Source organism: Lingula anatina, chromosome 2, assembly GCF_051362555.1.
Source record: "Lingula anatina isolate TDL-2025a chromosome 2, LinAna3.0, whole genome shotgun sequence".
In the NCBI taxonomy this organism is placed as follows: Eukaryota; Metazoa; Brachiopoda; class Lingulata; order Lingulida; family Lingulidae; genus Lingula; species Lingula anatina.
Genome location: NC_141768.1, coordinates 15,644,327 through 15,663,698, shown reverse-complemented (window position 1 = coordinate 15,663,698; position 19,372 = coordinate 15,644,327). Strand labels below are relative to the sequence as shown.

Sequence of the window (19,372 nt, the reverse complement as noted above, 5' to 3'; positions counted from 1 at the left end):
AAAATTGTCAATCTGTTCGAAAATAATGAAAGGTGTGACAGAATACATTTATGTGATGATAAGAGATATGTTTCTTTGGTAAGTATTTTAAAGAAAACATTTTTTTATTTATTTTGTACGTAGAAAATTTTTGCATGTAAGTGGCTGAATCTTGATTTTATTTCACCCTAACCTTGACCTGACGGGTGACCTAGTTTAATAAAGCATGGGCAAGAAAAGCAGAAGCACGGTGGAGCAACCCTCTGTTGATAAAAAAGACGGCTTTCAGCTGCAGGATATACTTGATTTAGGCGGAGATAAGGTATTTTGAAATAAAATCATTAAATTGATTTTCATTAATATATTATCACCAGCTAGCTACGGTTTTTTAAAAGTAGTAAGTTCAACTTGCCCAACGATGCCAGTCACTGGCAGACATTATCAATGAAAATATTACATGTAATATTAACTATACTGTAGACCTTAAACATATGCTAATACAGTGATTTTTTAAAAAGTATTTAAACATAATTGGTAATGGGAGTGTTTTTCTTACTGCTAAAATTAAACTTATTTATCAAGGATGACTTGGAGCTTCTTCAAGACGTTGATGATGAAGATGAAGAGGAGGCTTTGGATGGGAATGAACACGATTATGAATCAGAACCTGTGCGAAGGGATGAGGTATTGTACTGAGCATGAACATTATGCAGCTTAAGTTGTGATCATGACATATGAAATATGTTTCTGAAATAATTTACACGATCGGCTGTCAACTGGAATTGTTAATGAACCAAAAAAAAAAACACAAATTAATTTACAATAGGTAATGTAATGGTGTTATATTTTTATAAAAGTTTTATATGATTACCTAACATATCACTCAGAGTTTATTAAGACTGTAGACAGCTTTGGAAACAAAAAGTGTGCCTAATAAAAATTAAAGTAGAAGCAGACATCGAATCACCCTTGTACCAAATCCATCTACTTTTAAACGGGCCAAGCTACAACATCCAATTCTTCCTTTGTACATTAAAAAGATTTTCAGCTGAAAATCAACAAATAAAAAGCAGACTTCTTTGCCATCAGCTATCTCAGCAAAACCAAAAGTGATGTAACTCGGAGTTCAGACAAAGTGGATTTTATGGAATTAGGGGCCAGGTCATAGGGTCAGTATTTTTTACTTGACCTCAAGGTCATCCTGTTTGGTTTCATAGAGGTAGTTGCTGGCACTCTAGTCTGCTATTTGTGAGTTAGCTAATATTATTGATGTTTCAGGTAAAAGCATTAATAGAGGAACTTGGTTTGAAGAAATACAGATTCAGAAGGTATGTTTTTAGAGTTAAAAGTAATAAAATATCATTTGAAAAGTTAATCTTGAACTTAAACAGAAATGTGAGTATAGTTTTAGGTATCTGGTTAAGATTCAGTTTCATTATATTGCTAAAACAGAAAAATAATGTTAACATCCACCATATTCTATTTGTTTGTAGTGAAGAAGATGGAAATGATAAAAAAGAGAAAAAGAAAAAACTTTTGGTCATGCCTGGATTTGAAAAGCAGAAAGATGAAGGAAAACCTCCACCTGACACACAGAAGAAGACTAAAAATAAATTTAAAGTCCAAGTAGCTGAAGTCAGTAGCACTACACTGGGGCAATCAGATGACACAGAAGTGAAGGACTATATTAATTCATACACACAAAGAAAGTATTTATTGGTTAAGCCTGGTGGAAAGTGGTATGATAATCAGGTGAGCTTTTTGTCCCATCTTTCACTGAAACTACTGTGCAAGGCCTAAGTTGACCAGAGTTGCTAACAGACTTCATAACTGGTTAAAATATTCTTATTAGTAACACAGTGAATTATATGATTATGGATACTGAAACCTTTGGTCAAATATGTGTGTGATAAGAATTTATTTAATATTAATATAAGTAGTATTGGCAAAGTGTTTCTCCTTTGGCGCATACCTCTGTTGAACCCTTTATTAAAAATTTCACATTTGTATAATATCTATTTTTATTACATCAAATGACATGGTACAGTGTCCTATTATACAATGTACTGTTTGTCACTTTCTTAAATCAGTGGGATTCTTTATATGTTAACTATGAATTACATATTTTGCATGGTTTTGTTAATAGGTGAAATTATAAGAATAAATGCAAACTCATAATGACAATATGATGTTGTTATAGTAAATTTTCTTTTTTTCAGTTTGATAATGATCCTGTTGAGTTTGAGGCAGCCTCCAAAGAAACGATAAAATGTTTGGAAGAGTTTGCATGTAGGATTCTCCAGGATGAGGTTACCATATATAATAAACGTAAGAAATTATTGCTAATTTGCTTGGTTGAAATATGATTAACTTTTAATACTGTCTTCAGTCTCTGACTTGATTCAGGTCTTTGTGTGAGCATTACAGTTCAAGCAGTATATATACTAACATTAGCGTAAATTTGAAACAAAACATTTTTTAGAAAAAGATGTGAGGAAAGGTTCAGATGCAAAATGGATGAAGACAGTAGTGTCCTCTGGAACATTGGCCGACAAGATGGCAGCACTGACCATACAAATTCAAGACAGTCCTGTTCATACTCTCCAGAGCCTTGATTTGCTGATCAATATGGCAAAGAAGAAAGGCAAAAGAGAATGCATGCTGGCAGTAGGTATGTTGTGAGTTCTGCTTTATTACATTCAAGATTCCCGCGTCAAGTCACATGGTACCAGGTGTCATGCGACACCTGGCGTGACGCAAAAACAATACATAGACTAATACACTACATTCCTCCCCATCATATTTTCAAAACATGATTATATATAAACCACTGATAATTAAGATAGAGTCTGAATTAATTACAATTGTTGAAATAAATTTAACAGACATATACGGATTACACTTTATCAACAGCCGTTGCTTTACATGACAATGTTATATATGTAATATGCATTACATCAGCACAGTTAATAATAATGAGATCTATTTTTGTGCATAATAAATAATAATTGTGCATATACATTACATATTAACGGCACAAATAAATACATTATTTCCTTATAGCTAAGGCAACATGTTGCGTTAAACAGTGCATACTTTCAAGTCCCATATTTTTTTATATATAAATGTGCATGCATTACTGCATAAACGGCACATATGAACTTTACTAATTATGCTAAATCTGCATTATCAACATGGCACATATGCACTTTACTCAAGATTGTACTGTGCATCCAAACAGCTTCAAAATATTTACAACTTACGAATGCCTTGATAAAGTGAAAGACATATAATTGTGTCACTTCTATGAATAGAATATTGAATGCAAATACAGGCTCAGTATAATGTAGCCAATATATGTATGTAAAACATAGTCAATGTTCGGTTCAAAGTCAATAGAGTTCACAGAAAATGTCCTATTATCTCAGTAAATTGTCCTTGGCATAACGTATTGTAGTGGATATTGCTGTCACATCTGTTAATAATAATCTCATTAGTTCTGAGTCTTCCTCTCAACAATAACGTATTGGAGGTATAACTGTTCTGCCACTTCTCGTAACAACAGCATCTTTGACAGTTCTATCACCTTGTGGTTGGTCATCACCCACATTAGGAGGAGTCACACATTTAGCTTTGGAGGGTTTTAGGACCCCCCTTCCCTTGCAGGGTTTTAAGTGATCATGATGCACCACCACAACTTTTCTTTTTGTTTTTATCTTATACAAAATTGGAGAAAGCACCTCAATAATTTTGAAGGGACCGAGCCATACAGGCTGTAATTTCTTTGAACGACCGGGTTTTGACATGTTATTATATCTATACACTAGGTCACCTTTACAATATTGTGTCTGTCTGGCATTTGCGTCATAGTACGCTTTTTGTGTCTTTAAATTTTCGCCGAGACATTTTCTGGCCAACTCGTGAACGCTCTCTAGCTTCTCTTTTAATTGCATGACATAGCTATTTGGTTCAACATCTCCTTTAATAGATTTTAAACCAAACGTAAAATCAATGGGCTGTCTAGTTTCCCTTCCAAACATCAACATGTTTGGGGTCAGACCTGTTTGTCTGTTAGGGACCGCCCTGATTGCGCTTGTAATTAAAGATAAATGTTCATCCCAATTACTGTCCTGTCCTTCCAAATAACACCGTATGCACTGCATGATAGTCCTATTCTGACGCTCGACGGCGCCATTCGAACTCGGCCTGTACGGACTGGTTTGAGTTTTATTAATGGACAGTAAACTGCAAACATTACTAAACAATTCACTTGTAAAATTGGCACCCATGTCGGAATGTATGATAGTTGGACAACCAAACCTAGCAATGAAATTGTTTACCAATGTTTTGCTAACCGTATCTGCAGTTTGGTCCGCTAATGGATACGCTTCCACCCATTTAGTGAACTGACATACGACAACTAAAATGTACTTATTCCCTGATTTACTGGGAGTAAGTGGTCCTAAAATATCTATGTGAACTCTCTCTAAAGGTGCACCGGCATGGAAATTTTGCAATTCAGCTCTGAATTTCCTGTTTGCCTTTTTATTTTTTTCACAGGCCACACATGAATTGACATACAGTTTGCAGTCGGTAGTCATTCCATACCAAAATACACTTTGTCTCAACTTAGAAAGAGTCCGAGCAATCCCTTGATGACCTGAAATAACAGGGTCATGACACAATGATAAGGCTTCCTGTTGAAATTCTTTGGGTAATACCAAAAGAGGGTTAAAAGAGCCTTTATCAAACCTGCTGTAATATAAAACACCATCTTTCATGGACAGCAAATTGAAGTTTGTCCATAAAAATTTCACAGCTGTCGAGCATAGTTGCAACTCCTCTTGAGAAGGACTTACATTTTCCTCAATCCAACCTATCACCTTTAATAAGTGAGGATCTTTTAATTGCGCTTCTCTGAGTTGACTTGCTGTATACTTTGCAAACAATTCAACATTCCCAGTATTTTCCTTGGGTGGGTCTACGACAGGTGTAACAGTTTTCACGCTTCTTAGAGACAGGGGCCCTCTGTAATCGTCATCTTTGTTAAATCTGTCCCACTCTTCATGAAGCCTGGTACAGTGATGACAGCCTCCACAAGGTAACTCTGTCACATCACAACCAGCTTCATAGTAATTACAGTCTTGGTGCTGAAGAGGAATGCGTGACAACGAATCAGCATTACTGTGGTTTTTTCCCGATCTGTGCTGAATTTCGAAATCATACTGGGCCAATTCCTCCATCCACCTTGCTAAAACACCATTGAGCAATTTAAAACGCATGATCCAAGTCAAACTGCAATGATCTGTCCTTATTACAAACTTTCTACCAAGTAGATAGTGCCTGTACTGCCGAGTAAATCGGACTACTGCCAAAAGCTCCTTTTTAGTCGTGCAATAACGACGTTGACTAGGAGTGAGAGCAAAACTGCCATAACTAATGACCTTTTCAGCGTCATTTTGCACCTGTATGAGCTCAGCTCCAATACAAGTATCACTGGCGTCCGTGTCTAAAATAAATAAACCATCACTGTCTGGAAAACTCAGCACGGGACTATGGACCAAAGCCTGTTTCAAGTCATTGAATGCAACTTCGTGTTCATTAGTCCAATTAAAAACACTTTTGTTTTTGGTCAAATCATACAGTACACCAGACATAGCAGCAAAACATTTTATGTGACTTCTATGGTAATTAACTAGACCAAGAAATCTTTCCACGTCTTTCTTACATTTTGGACGTGGCCAACGTTGAACTGCTTTTATACTGTCAGGATTTGGAGCAATGCCATTCTCATCTACCAATTTACCCAAATAGAGAACACTCCTTTTGAGTAATGAACACTTGGATGGTTTTAATTTCAATCCATTTTCTTTGAATCTATCCAACACCAGTGCAATATTGGCTATAGAATCATCAAAATTGTTCCCAAGCACAACAACATCATCCAAGTAAGCGAGTACTTGTCTCCACGTCAAACCATGCAGAACGGAATTGACTGCTCGCATGAAAGTAGCAGGGCTGTTAGTCAAACCAAACGGTAGTCGTTTAAACTCAAACAAACCGTACTTGGTCATAAAAGCGGTTTTAGGCCGGGAGCTTTCCTCAACTTCAACCTGATAATAAGCACAGTTCATATCAAGAGTGCTGAAATATCGAGTGCCCGCTAAAACATCTAAGCATTCGTCTATCTGTGGTAGTGGATACACATCCTTGACGGTCACTTTATTTAAAGCACGAAAATCTATGCAATATCTCAAAGTGCCGTCTTTCTTTCTCACTAAAACAGGAGGGGAAGACCATTCAGAACAAGAGGGTTGCACAATATCAGCGGCTAACAATTTATCTAATGTAGCTTTTTCCTCTTGTTCAAAACCCAGAGGTGTGCGTCTCAGTCTTTGTTTAATAGGCTTTGCTTCGTTTGTATCAATTCTATGTTTAATTTTGGTAAAATGGCCGATATCAAATTCAGATTTGGAAAAAACATCGGCGTATTTTGTCAAAAGATTGCCTAATTTGAGAGACTGCTCATCAGACAAATCCTCACTAGATCGTTTCCACAAATCAATCACGTGTTCAGGAATATTATTCTTCACATCGTTAGAGTTCACATCAACTTTCAACACCGAGAAAGACTGGTGCACATTTGAACTATCAATAATCTCAGGATATCCCAGTACACGCTCAATCTCTTCCAAATCACCCATCACATGACCTGCTTTTAAGGTAATTGACTTATCAGTCTCATTCCTTAGAGTGAGTGAACAACTGAGGCAATCATCCGTATAATCGGTGCTTATCAACCCATAAGGCACCGAAAGACCCTTCTGATCATATTTAGGGGCGTTGAGTAAAAATGTTTTGTTCCTTTCCGCAACAAAGGGGACTTGAACAAACTTCTCAGAATGCGGTGGAACGGCAACTTTCTTTGATAAAATGACACGATTCGCCACTAAATAATTGTCACTACCTTTTCTTATAGAGGCATGAACTTTGTTTCGTCTTCTATTTGAAGGATCTGGTCTGGCCAACGATATGAAATTGTTTTCCAGACAGATGTTACACTGAAACATTTTTAAGAAATCTAAACCCAATAAAACATTGTCTGGGATAGGAGCAGCAAGTACTGTCCATTCATACACTTCTGAACCAATTGCTAATTTTAGGCCTTTTATTTCTCTTGCTCGTAAGTTAATCTGCGGTATACCTTTTATGTCATGGTACCCGCCGTAAGTAATTTCTCCAGTAATTTCTGATAACAACTTGTCACTAACTATGGTCACTTGCGCTGCTGTGTCGATAACAGCGTTAGTTTTGATTCCATTGACATGTATGGGGACCACTAAACTTTCACCTTTGTCCATGCCATTACAATAAACAGTGTGTGGGATCAGATTTGGTCCTACTGCAGCTGAGGTCGATTGTTGGACCGCACAGGCGACCTGTTGCGGTTTAACGAATCACTGTTTTTCTGGGGACAATTGGTGCTTATGTGACCCATTTCATGGCAATTATAGCACCTTGTGATGCCCCTGGGGGGTGTACTGAACTGAGTGTCATTGCCCTTTTGTGTTTGGTTCACGGACTGACGGAATAACTGAATCAATTCTAACAACGAGGATTCAATGTTTTGCAACCTCTGCTCTACATCATTTGACTGAAATGATTTTCTCCGATTAGGACTCGCGCTACGAGGTGAAAACTGAACGCGACTCACATTAGGTGGATTTTGACGCTCAATATGATCTGTACATGGAGACTGGGGTTCCTTAAAAGTAACTTTGCGCAGTTGTTTACTACAATTTTCATTGCGTAGCCCCAGAATTTGCATATTTGCGCCACACGTACGGGCATTTTCGACCGCCTCTTCTAATGTTCTAGGTCTCATGCACATCACTTTTTCCACTAAATCTTTGTCTGAACACCCACGTAAAAACGATTCAGTGGCCATTTGATTAAATAGGCCAGTACCACGGTAGGCAGACATCGCTAAAATTCTCACACGTGAGCCAAATTCCTCATAGCTTTCGTTTTCTTTTTGTTTTATAGCGGCCAGTTCTGTTCGCGCCAAGGATGAATTTTCGGTTTTTCCGAAACATTTCATGAGGGTATCTACAACACTGTACAGGTGCATCCTTTCGTTAGGTGGTAGTTTTACAAACTCGTCAAGGGCTTTACCTTCTAGTGAATTGATCATAATTTCGTAGATTTCTTTGACTCCCCATCCCTTGCTCTCAGCAACGCAACATAATTTTACGTAATATGAATAGAAGTTAGTACTTCCATCATATGATTGAAAACGGGTGGGCGGCTGGGGGCAGGTAATGTGTGACTCATTGTATATGGGAAATGACCTACCTGTTGGAGGTGGTTGTCGGTTTTCGTCAGTATACAGGGGAGTGTCCACTGGCTGCGATCTTTGCGTGGGAGTGAATGTGGGTACATCCTCACGGAATTGTCGATGTGGCCCTCTCGGATCAGAATTCTGACGTCCATAACGGTACGCTGGCACGGTTGGGTCACTGACAACTGGCTGCCCCGGGACTGGTACAAAATCAGCATTTGAACTTATTCGCTCAGCTAAACCATGAGTTGAAGACTCCGTTGAAGTATCAGAGCCGGGAGGAGCATCGCCATCATGAGGATCATTTATCTCAATGTGTCCTTGCTGAGCATGAGTCAAGGGTGAAGCTGAATTTTCCAATAAGGATGGATTGTCACGTCGCATATATGAGATAAATTCTGTTTGAAATTTCTGCAATCCTTCTGTCATTTTATAAACATTTTCACATAGCCCTTCAAATTTTGAGTTTAAGTGTCTAATTTCGTTTTCCATTCGTGTAATCCGTGTTTCCTCACCACTATTGTCAATTTCATTTGAGCATAGAGGCTCCATGTCTTTAGGTGTGACATTGTACATGGTTGTGACAGTATGTAAGATATGACATTGGATGAAAGAACAGGCAATTAATAAAATCAGAATACTTATATATTTTACTTTTAGTGTCAAAATTTTAGGCGGTTTTGATAAGTGTGCTTTTTCAGAGGTATATTTATAGAGGTATATTGTAAATTGCAGTTGTTTATTTATTTCACAGATACTTTGAGAGAACTGTTTATCTCAGATCTCCTCCCAGATAGAAAACTGAAACCTTTTGAGCAGGTAAACTAGACATTTCACTAGAATTTTGACACGTGTCACATTGTGGAACCAATCTCTTGAATAACTTCATATGCTGGTTTTTAGGAAACAACACATAAGTTCTTTGTGCTTTCATAAACTCACATAAGAAGGTTGTAGAATCACAAATTTTAACATCTGGAGTTATTTCAGTATTGAACATGTATTTTTCTTATAATAGTAAGGTTGATAAATGCAAATAATTATAACTTTTTACCACCTTACTATACATATCTTGACTAGAAAGCATACCTAAATTGAAAAGTCAACACTTTTTACAATATATTTGTGACCCTTATGACTTGTAAGAGAAGAATAAAAGGAATACATTAGTTACATGGTAAGATTTCAAGGAATTCATTGTTTCTGTAGCATCCCTTAAGCCAGCTTGCCTCCCTGACCAGTGGGAACAAGGATGCGCGGGACAAGAGACTGGTCATGTGGTACTTTGAGGCTCAGCTCAAGTCCAGATACGAGACAGTTGTCAGAGCCTTGGAGGTAAATCCTATTTGGTTTTTTTTTCTACACACCTTGTTTCTGACATTTGTATTGTCCAAGGTTAGGGTCCAGAATTATGAATAGGAAGAGTTTAAACAGGGTAATGTTTATGACACCGCATGGTAGTTTTATGCGTTTTTTTTTATTTGATCAGTTTGCATGTATAAAACAATGTTTGTTTGTGAGATTGCTTCAAATTATGTTTTGGCTATTTTTTTTTTCAGCACATAGCACATGACACCATTCCAGTAACAAAAAAGAAAGCTCTTAGTAAGTATGATTATGTAAGAACTATCAGTTAATTGTATATTAACATAAAAATCTGTACAAAAATTTAATTACAGTGTCATTCAGGCCTGTTGTAATATGTAATATGTTAAACTTCGTGTTTTAAAGGAGGATCTTGTGGACATTAACATTTTATCAAAAGTAATATATCATCTTGCATTAATAAAAAATATACTCAATGTTTGGCAATACATACATTACATTTTGTATCATAGGTACAGTATTTGAACTGCTTGTAAACAAACCAGAGCAAGAAAAGGCCCTGTTGTGCTTGCTTGTTAACAAGCTGGGGGATCCTGACTATAAGATAGCAGCCAAAGGAGCACATCTACTGTCTAGACTAGTTGACAAGCATCCCAACATGAAGACTGTGATTGTTTTAGAAGTGGAGAGGCTTTTGTACAGACCCAATATATCTGTCAAAGCTCAGTAAGTGGAAACTAATAATAAGGTATTTTGTGAACATTAAATTTGAAATAGTGTCACTAGACCTTTCTGAAAGGTATAATATTAGTCATTTTGCTTGTATACCAACAAAGAAAAAATTCACAATCACTATTATTAAGATGGGCAAGCCTAATGTTTGCCTGCAGAGTGAGAGGATGTGGGTTCAGCCCCATCCTGGGACATACCAGGCATATTGCCATTTAATGTAAAGTGCTCTGCGACTTTCTGAGAGTGTTGTTTATAAGAACCAGACGTAACATTTTACTTAACATATTAATGAAAAACCCAGCTCACTTGTACTTTTATGTTTTAGATATTATGCTATATGTTTTCTGAACCAGCTGAGGTTGAACCATGACCAGGCACAGCTGGCTGGAAGACTGATTGGTGTCTACTTCTCCTTCTTCAAGGTGCTGGAAATGTTTCTTTATTTCTTTGTGACCCATTGTAATACCTTAAAGTCAGTTATGTTTTCTTGTTCTGAATGAGTTTCTTGAAAAAGAAACTGAAATCAGTAGTCTATAATTGGAGTAAGGGAATATATTTAATTTGTTTCCCATTTTGGAAAACGACTTTCTTGCAAATTTTATGTGATTCTGTTTTATTGTGTGTTTGTTGGTAAATTGTCTGACTTTAGTTTTGTATCAGTGGATCAGTTGAAATGTGAAGAATGGTTTAGAGTTCTTTGTATACATATATGCTGTCAATGCTTTTCTTTGGATTCAGGCATTTGTTAAGAAAGGAGAAGTTGACAGTAAAATGTTAAGTGCCTTGTTGACAGGAGTTAATAGAGCATACCCGTTTGCTAAAGGTAAGCATATGGATTTCAACCAAGTACAATCTTAACACACCCTGTTCTAGGTATTATGTTAAATATTGTTACTCACAGCTTCATTTAGGTATTGTCTCTTATATCATATCTGATGCCTCTTTTAAAATAATGATTGCAATGAGATTATGAATATTCAGTGATAAAATGAACAAAACATACCTATTGTTTTAAATATTTTGGTAGCACCCAGTTGTTTATGATCCCTTTGGGTTTCAAAGACTACTCCCAAAGAGTAAAAAAGGGAGTTAAGGAGATGGGTGGGGGCGCCTTTCTCTGTAGGAGTACCTTTTTCTTTAATTTTGAACCACATACATGTAACACCATGTAAAGAAAGACACAAGTTTCTATTCCCATAGTTACCTATCATTCAATCTATTTATTAAGGATTGGAATTTTATTTTATTCAGTGGACAAGACAACCATTGAGGAACATGTGGGCACCTTGTACAAGATAGTCCACATTGTAAAGTTCAGTACAAGTATCCAGGCATTAATGTTGCTGTATCAAGTCATGGATTCCAGGTATTCACCACAAACACCCGAATGTGCTGGCATGGGCACACAGTATTTGTTCCAGCACTGAGTCTGGATAAAGTCCTTATTTGAGTGTATTGCAAAAGATGTTTAAGTTTATGAAATGGCCAGAAATTATACTGAGAGCTTCACATGCTTTCAAAATATTTTTTCTACATTTACTTTTATTCTAGCCTAAGTAAACAATTATTCTATCCATTAGCCTATTGTACATCACTTTCTAAAAGTCTCCATATATTACATGTGAGTAGAAGTTGTGTTTTAGTCCTATTTTTCTGCTTGTTCCAGTGACAGTCTTTCGGACAGATACTACGGTGCTCTCTACAGGAAAATGGTTGATCCAGAATTGAAGACGTCCTCCAAGCAGACCTTGTTTCTCAATCTGCTGTACAAAAGCATGAAGAAGGATGTGTCTGATAAAAGAGTTAAGGTAGTACAATGTCTTACAGTAGTGTTTTGATATGTTTTTATTATATATTCAATAGTAAAGATTACATTGTCACATTTGGCAGTTTATGAAAGGTCCTATGGTGGATGTTACAGTGTGTATTACTAAGTGGTTTTATTGTGATTTATTGTGTAGTGCTAGACAGAATGACATGTTCTTTTGATTCTTTTCAGGCTTTTGTAAAAAGACTGCTTCAAGTTTGTCTATATCAGACGCCACCATTCATCTGTGCTGCATTAATTATACTCTCTGAGGTAAGCGACATAGACATGGCCTGAGTAGAATTTTCATAACATTTTGCAGAAAACAAACTTGATATTCTTGTTATTATATGCCAACTAGTGAACTAAACCTATATAAGTCTATATCGAACAAACTTGACTTTTTATTATGGCATTTAAATACATTTCAGATACTGAAGTTAAAACCACAGGCACTGCAGCTCAGCCACATGGCAGAGGTAAAACACTAAGGTTAAATAATTCATTGCTATGTACTAGAAAGATATTATCATACTCTGTAAAAAGATGGTAGTAAATCTTTTTTTTATGGTCACAAAACTACTCAAACTATAGTACTATTTTCATCATGCATTACTGAGTTTTAAATACTGTACATTTTATAGATTTTCATGTAAAAGTTTCCATTATTTTCATATATTGATTTTTGAAAAAGTGGATGGGTATTTCTACTAGTAGTTTCTTTTTCAAATTGATCAGTGAACACAATCTCCAAGCAGTTGTGTCTTGAAATTTGTATTGAGTCTAATTGATGAATTCTGTACATTTAATATGGTTGAATGGTTTTATGGCATCTCGATACCATAGACATTGGCCTTATGTTGTGAGTCAATAAGGACTATAACCTTTTATATTATAGGAATTAGATGAGGATGAAGAGGAACATTTTCAAGATGTAAGGGAGGAAGGAGATGAAGGTCAGGAAACCAGTGACAAGACTAATGAAGAGCCAAGTGAAAATTCTATCAGCAAACCAGTAAAGAGCTCTTGGGTTCATAGGCAAAATTTGGGAGGTAAACTCGGTATTGCAAAATCTATGACAAAATCTACATTTTTTAATTAAAGTGCTGTGGAGGGGTGATACACAAAGATTTGTGTTATAACACTTTGTTGCAACAGAAATCTATAAGTATAATACATCAATATCACTCTTTAAATTGAATATTTTATGGCCAAACATAAAAGCCCTCTTTACATTCTGTCTTATATTTCAGTGAAGCAGGAGACTGTAGATTATGATCCCCACCATAGGAATCCTCTGTACTGTAAAGCTGATGCTGCCAGTGAGGTGGAACTGAAGCAGCTAGCACAGCACTATCACCCCTCTGTTGCCTTGTTTGCACAGAAAGTGCTGCAAGTATGTGAATCTGGATTCTGTAATAACCATGCAAATTTTCACTCAATAGAAGAAGATGAGTCAGCAACATGATTTTTTTTTGCTAGATTTTAGATTGTTTTACTGACATATTTGTCAATATTGTGAACATATTTAATGAAAAACTGCTTCCACATATCATCATATTTACGTCATTGATACCCACAGGGTTATAACATTGATTGTGTTGGTTTATGTCACACCTTCTGTTTGGTTACAGAGAGAATTGGTGTCGTATCCAGGGGATCCTCTCCAGGATTTTACTCTCATCAGATTTCTAGACAGATTTGTGTTCAGAAATCCCAAGAAGAAAGCAACAGGTAAATTTAATTGAAAAAGTGAACAAGCAGTTGGGAATTTTAAAAATATGTCTCCTATGTCTAATGTAGATAAACCAGTTTCTTTTGGTTTTACACATTTGTCAGACTCTTTATCCATTTTGTATAACTTCAGCTGAAGTGACCGGTGGTATGATGAACCGTAAGCAGCGGGGGTATCAGCCCCAGGGACTGAAGGCAGTACCAGTGAACAGTGAGAAATACTTGGAGAGGGGGGAGGAGGGTGTCCCAGTGGATGAAAAGTTCTTTTATAGGCAAGCTTGATGCATCCTGTAGTAATTGATTATTATGTACAGACACAGATGTGTCTGTACATATTGCCATCACCTGTGTCTGTCGTCGCCGATGCCGATGCCGTGCACTTTCCTTGTAAACACGATAAGTGGAACACAGTTTTATTTTTTGCTTTTATATTTACAGAGCTGATGAATATTCATAAAACGCAGGTCAAGTTCGAAAATCAGCATGATCGGGCCATTATTGTAGAAGTTATGCTGTTTTTTCACTTTTCAGCATATATGCAACCCTGTTAACACATTTTAAGGAAAACCGTTAGGCCTGTTGTCATGAAACTCACAGGAGTAATCAATCTTACTAAAACGCAGGACAAGTTTGAAAATCAGCATGATCGGGCCACTATTTTAGTAGTTATGCTGATTTTTTCATTTTTCAGCATATATGCAACACTTTAAACACAATATAAGAAAAACAGATAAGCCAATTGTCATTAAACTCACAGGATTGGCCAATCTTACTTAAACGCAGGTTGAGTTCGAAAATCAGCATAATCGGGCCATTATTTTAGAAGTTATGCTGTTTTTTCACATTTCCTCAGATTCAGTTCTTAGGCATGTTAATAGCCTTATTATTTAACTAATTAGATACGTAAAAGTGTTTGTTTGACATTTCCTGCATCCTTACAACATTGTTAGTTGATTATGTAAAATTGATGGTAAACTTGTTATCGTGTATTGTGTAATAAAGTGTCAAAAATGGAAATAAACTCATATTATTGCAGTTTGTCAGATTCAATCATCCACTATGTTCAGAATCTCAGAATGGAGGAAATTGGACATTTAACACTGTTCTATTGATATTTTTCCCATCTCATCAATTTTCTTAGTTGATCATATAAAAATTGCAGTAAACTGTTTATTTTGTTTTATGTTAAAAAAGTGTTAAAAATGGAAATAAACCCATGTCAGAACAGTGCTGTCTTGTTTACATTTTGGCATTTTCAAGGTGTGACTTTGAAGTTCCATTGGCCTGAAGACCTTTGCTGGTCACGTTTTCTGAATGTCCATGTTACTAATATTTTATTATTAAAAATTGATGGTCATTATGCTGTTAAACATTATGTAATGTTGCATCAAAATTTGAAGAAACCCCTATTTTGGGCACTGCTCCCATGATGACCATTTCAGAAAAACCATGTCACTTACTGTTTTCAAACTAACAGGAAAGAAACATGGGACTAAAATACAGCTTCAGTAGGCAATGCAGTTTGTTTGGTAATTTTTACTGCCAGTTAAACAGTTTTTTTGTGAAACTTTAATTTTTCACATATTGGCATTTTCAAGGTGGGACTTTGAAGTTCCACGGGCTTGGATACCCATGCTAGTCACATTTTCTGAAAATACATGATACGTATATTTTATTATTAAAAATTGACGGTCATTATGCTGTTAACCATTATGTAATATTGCATCAGAATAGAAGAAAACACAGTTTTGGGTGCTGCTGCCATGATGACCATTATGACCATGTTACTTATGATTGCCAAACTTTCAAAAAAGAAATACAGGACTAAAAATGCAGCCTGAGTTGGAAAAACGGTCTAATTGGCTTCTTTTTCTGGAAGTTATACATTTTCAAAGTGCGAACTTGAACTCCCATGGGCCTGAAGCCTTATGCTTGTTACACATTTTACTTACATTGGTATTACCTGTTGAGCATAATTAAAATTTGATGTTGAATTTGCAGTTTAACTTAATGTACTTTTGCATCAGAATTGACAGTAGCCTATTTTGTGCATAGTTATTTCCTGCTTTTTGTCTGTACATTTGACAGCTTTGCTGCCTTGTTTAATAGTTACAGTGCAAAACAGCACTATGAGCTAAATGCGCCATTCACAAATATTTTATGATCTGTTGTTGTTACAATTGGCATTCAACTTTTTTTAAAATTATTTTTATTTTCTGAATTACAGTATTATTTTCTATGTCAGAAAAAAGTCTTATCCTGATCAGATATAAATATTACCCATCTGTGATTGAAATTTTGAGGGTTTGCTCTCCACTACATTCTTTCATAGTATTACCTAGCCTCCATTATACATTTTGTATTGTTACAGGTATTTTAGTGAAAAGGCATCCAAAAAGAAGGAGGTAGATGATGAAGATAGTGATGCTGAAAGCGTCAGTGATGAGGAGTTTGATGACTTTTTAGGTATGTTTTTAATATCATCTTGCCTAAATTAAAAACTAAATTAGATATTTTAAAGTGTTTTTATGTTGGTGTTATTAGATAAAAGTCATAAAACAATGTCGATTTACTCATGAATAGCTAATAGCTTTACTACACTTCTAAGCTTTGAATGTTTTCTTTGTTTTTCTAATTCGGTTAAATTTTTGTGTAGGATTAATATCTGTCATTTCAGTGTTATACTTGAGATTTGTTGTGAAGATTTACTCGAAACCTGCCTCTTATATGTATTGTGCTCTTTTTTCAGATTCTTATGAGAAACAATTTGACATGGACCAAGATGTAGAGTTTGACTTTGCAGGGTAGGATTGCTGTTTTCATTTTTTTAAATTAATAGAAAGCTATTTAAAATAAAACATACCCTGCTACTCATAATGTTATTCTTGTATGATGTTAAATTTTATAAACCTTTTCTCATTTAAACTAATTCTTATGAATACATGCATTATTTTAATATCTTTGCCAGAATGGATTCATTTGAATGAATTTTTTCTAGTGAGTTTGGAAAACAAACAAACAAGAAGAAAAAGAAACCTGATGATGAAGAAGAAGAAGATGATGATGATATGGATGAAGATATAGATGATGATTTATCAGATGAAGAGCCTGATTTTGGTGATGATGACTTCAAGGATGCATTTATTGATGAAGATGACTTTGATGGGGAGGATGAAGAGAACTCAGAACTATCTGAAGGTACTGGGAAAATAATTACAATTAAATTTAAATTTTCTTGCATCTTGCACATAATTCATGTAAATATTATATAACGTCATGTAAATTTTACATGATATATACTTGTGTCTAATTTGATGTTGACTGTTGGACATTTATAAAATTTATTCTCTATATGTTGAAAATTGTTGTATTGAGTTTTTAGTTTAAAATTGCACCAAACCATTTTTTCTCCAGATGAAGCTGCCATATCAAAAGCAACTGATCGGAAACAAAATAAACGACATTCAGCAGATGACTTTTTTAGTGGAAAGGGGTCAAAGAGAAAGAAATCAGAGTAAGAAGTTGAAATGAGATAAAATATCATATTTCTGATTATAGATAAGAATTATGCAAAAAAAGTAGTCTACAATAAAAAGTGTACAGTCTAGTATAATGTGTGCACAGTATGTGCATATAATAAATGGTCTGGTTGTTGGATGATAAATCATACATATTAAGTCATAATTGCCTGTTTATTCAACATGCATCACATATATGTATTCTAAAATATTATATCATTTGTACTTTTAATTTAGATTTGACACTTCTGGGCTGTTTGCTGCTGCTGAGGAAGTGAGTGATTTTATATTTTAATTAGATCATAAGCTTCATTACAGATATTGTTATGATTGCTTTGTTAAGAAGTGTATCATGGGATATAATTTCATTTGAGTAGACAATAACTATCCCACAAATGAACCGATTCAGAAACTATGCTTAAGATGGACTAGCAATTGATTAAAGGAATAACAACTTCCTTTTGGCCAAAAAATGTCTTTCCTGGGGTAAACAACTATTTTCCCATACCTACCAGTGGTTAATGAATCCATTCTGACATCCAAAGTTGGACCATTATTTATTCCAAAAAGTTTGGTATTTAAGAGATTATTATGTAGGTATAGCTACCTTTGAAGGTCTTCGTGGTCTAATGTCAATCAGATTCCAGAATAATTGCAATAACTGCTGTTTTGGTGGTAACATGGAATTGATTTTATTTCTATGAGTTGTTTACAATGTTTTTATTGTGAAATATGAATCTCATACAAACAGTTGTTATGCCTTTAATTTCTTAAAGCTAGAATGTGGAAAAATAAACAATAGAGGACCATACTGCCTTGTTTAGTTGTATGAAAACTGGGCAGTTTTTATTTTAGATAAGATAACAAAATGCCATTTCCTCATCTCTCTCTTTCTCTCTCTCTCTCTCTCACACACAATGTATTTTAATATGTAGTTATCATTTTAAAGTTGACATTTTCTGCTAATGTATTTGTAGTTTGCCCATCTTATTGATGAGAATGCCAGCTCCAAGTTAGATCTGATTAGCACGGAGGCTATGTCAAACAAAGATAATGCAGGTAGGTGCAGTTATAATTACACTTATTTGTGACGCTAGCGTACCTCGCACATCTCTTTCCTGTGTGATAATGTAATTCAGAAAAAGGATAGATGCCAAGAGAAGATAAATTGGGGTGCTCTGAAATTACCCGTGACTTGTACAAAGATACATACCGTCGTCACTCTGTGTATGAACCTTACTTAAAATATTGTTTACAAAACAAAATGTACATTGGAAGTGACTGATTTAACTTTATGAAAGAGGTTCTTTAATTTGTTTTGGATATAAATGGATTTTTTATTGTTTTGTTTACATCTACTAAGGCCAACTTGGTATAATGGTGGTTTGAAATTGATTGATTAATGTATGGCCATCTCATGAATTTTTGTGATAATTCTGCAAACATTTAATTCCAGGTGTGAAGCAGTTGAAGTGGGAGGCAGACAGGGACCGCTGGGTGCAGGGTCGAGACTGGAGGACAAAGAAGAGACAACAAAGAGGTGCAAAACACAGAGGACAGTTTGCTGGAAATAAACCCAAAAAACAACAGTTTAAGGGCAAAAAGAAGTCAAAAAGTAAAAGATAATATTTGATGCATCTAGAATTGCAAAGAATTGAATATTTTTACTGGAGGTATTCTGCTGGTTCAGTTTTTTAAAGAAACTGCTATATTTAAAGAATATATAGAATATTTTCTCATTATCATGCCAAATTTAAAATTACTATGAGGTATTGTGGTACTCGAATTTGTATCATAGACAAACTGTAAGTCAGATAATAAAATAAATCTTAAAATAGTAGTGGTTTCTTTCTGTTGCAAAAATGTCCTTATTTCTTTATCACTCTTTTGTGACTCTGTGACAGTTAGGACTTACAACTGACCACTGATAATTTT

At 35.3% G+C, this 19,372-nt stretch overlaps 1 protein-coding gene across 1 annotated transcript; it reads left to right on the top strand.

The window, feature by feature from the left end:
• The first annotated feature begins 148 nt into the window (after positions 1-148).
• Positions 149-19,274, top strand: LOC106157415 (CCAAT/enhancer-binding protein zeta-like). Its single transcript, XM_087003603.1, has 27 exons — positions 149-301; positions 562-663; positions 1,258-1,307; positions 1,473-1,731; positions 2,199-2,307; positions 2,462-2,650; positions 9,075-9,139; positions 9,530-9,655; positions 9,880-9,925; positions 10,159-10,372; positions 10,704-10,800; positions 11,117-11,201; positions 11,630-11,744; positions 12,045-12,186; positions 12,378-12,458; positions 12,617-12,664; positions 13,084-13,237; positions 13,439-13,581; positions 13,820-13,919; positions 14,053-14,191; positions 16,291-16,385; positions 16,669-16,723; positions 16,918-17,117; positions 17,334-17,433; positions 17,675-17,711; positions 18,415-18,496; positions 18,894-19,274. Exons 1-27 carry the CDS (start codon positions 206-208, stop codon positions 19,061-19,063), a joined length of 3,099 nt encoding a protein of 1,032 aa, XP_086859729.1. The 5' UTR covers positions 149-205; the 3' UTR covers positions 19,064-19,274.
• Positions 19,275-19,372: the final 98 nt, after the last annotated feature.

Bases quoted from the DNA above. Each gene is read 5' to 3' on its own strand.
- LOC106157415 (XM_087003603.1), top strand. From the start codon at position 206: ATGGGCAAGAAAAGCAGAAGCACGGTGGAGCAACCCTCTGTTGATAAA. The intron at 10,373-10,703 runs GTAAGTGGAAAC...TTTATGTTTTAG, and splicing joins AATATATCTGTCAAAGCTCA to ATATTATGCTATATGTTTTC. The intron at 13,582-13,819 runs GTATGTGAATCT...GTTTGGTTACAG, and splicing joins TTGCACAGAAAGTGCTGCAA to AGAGAATTGGTGTCGTATCC.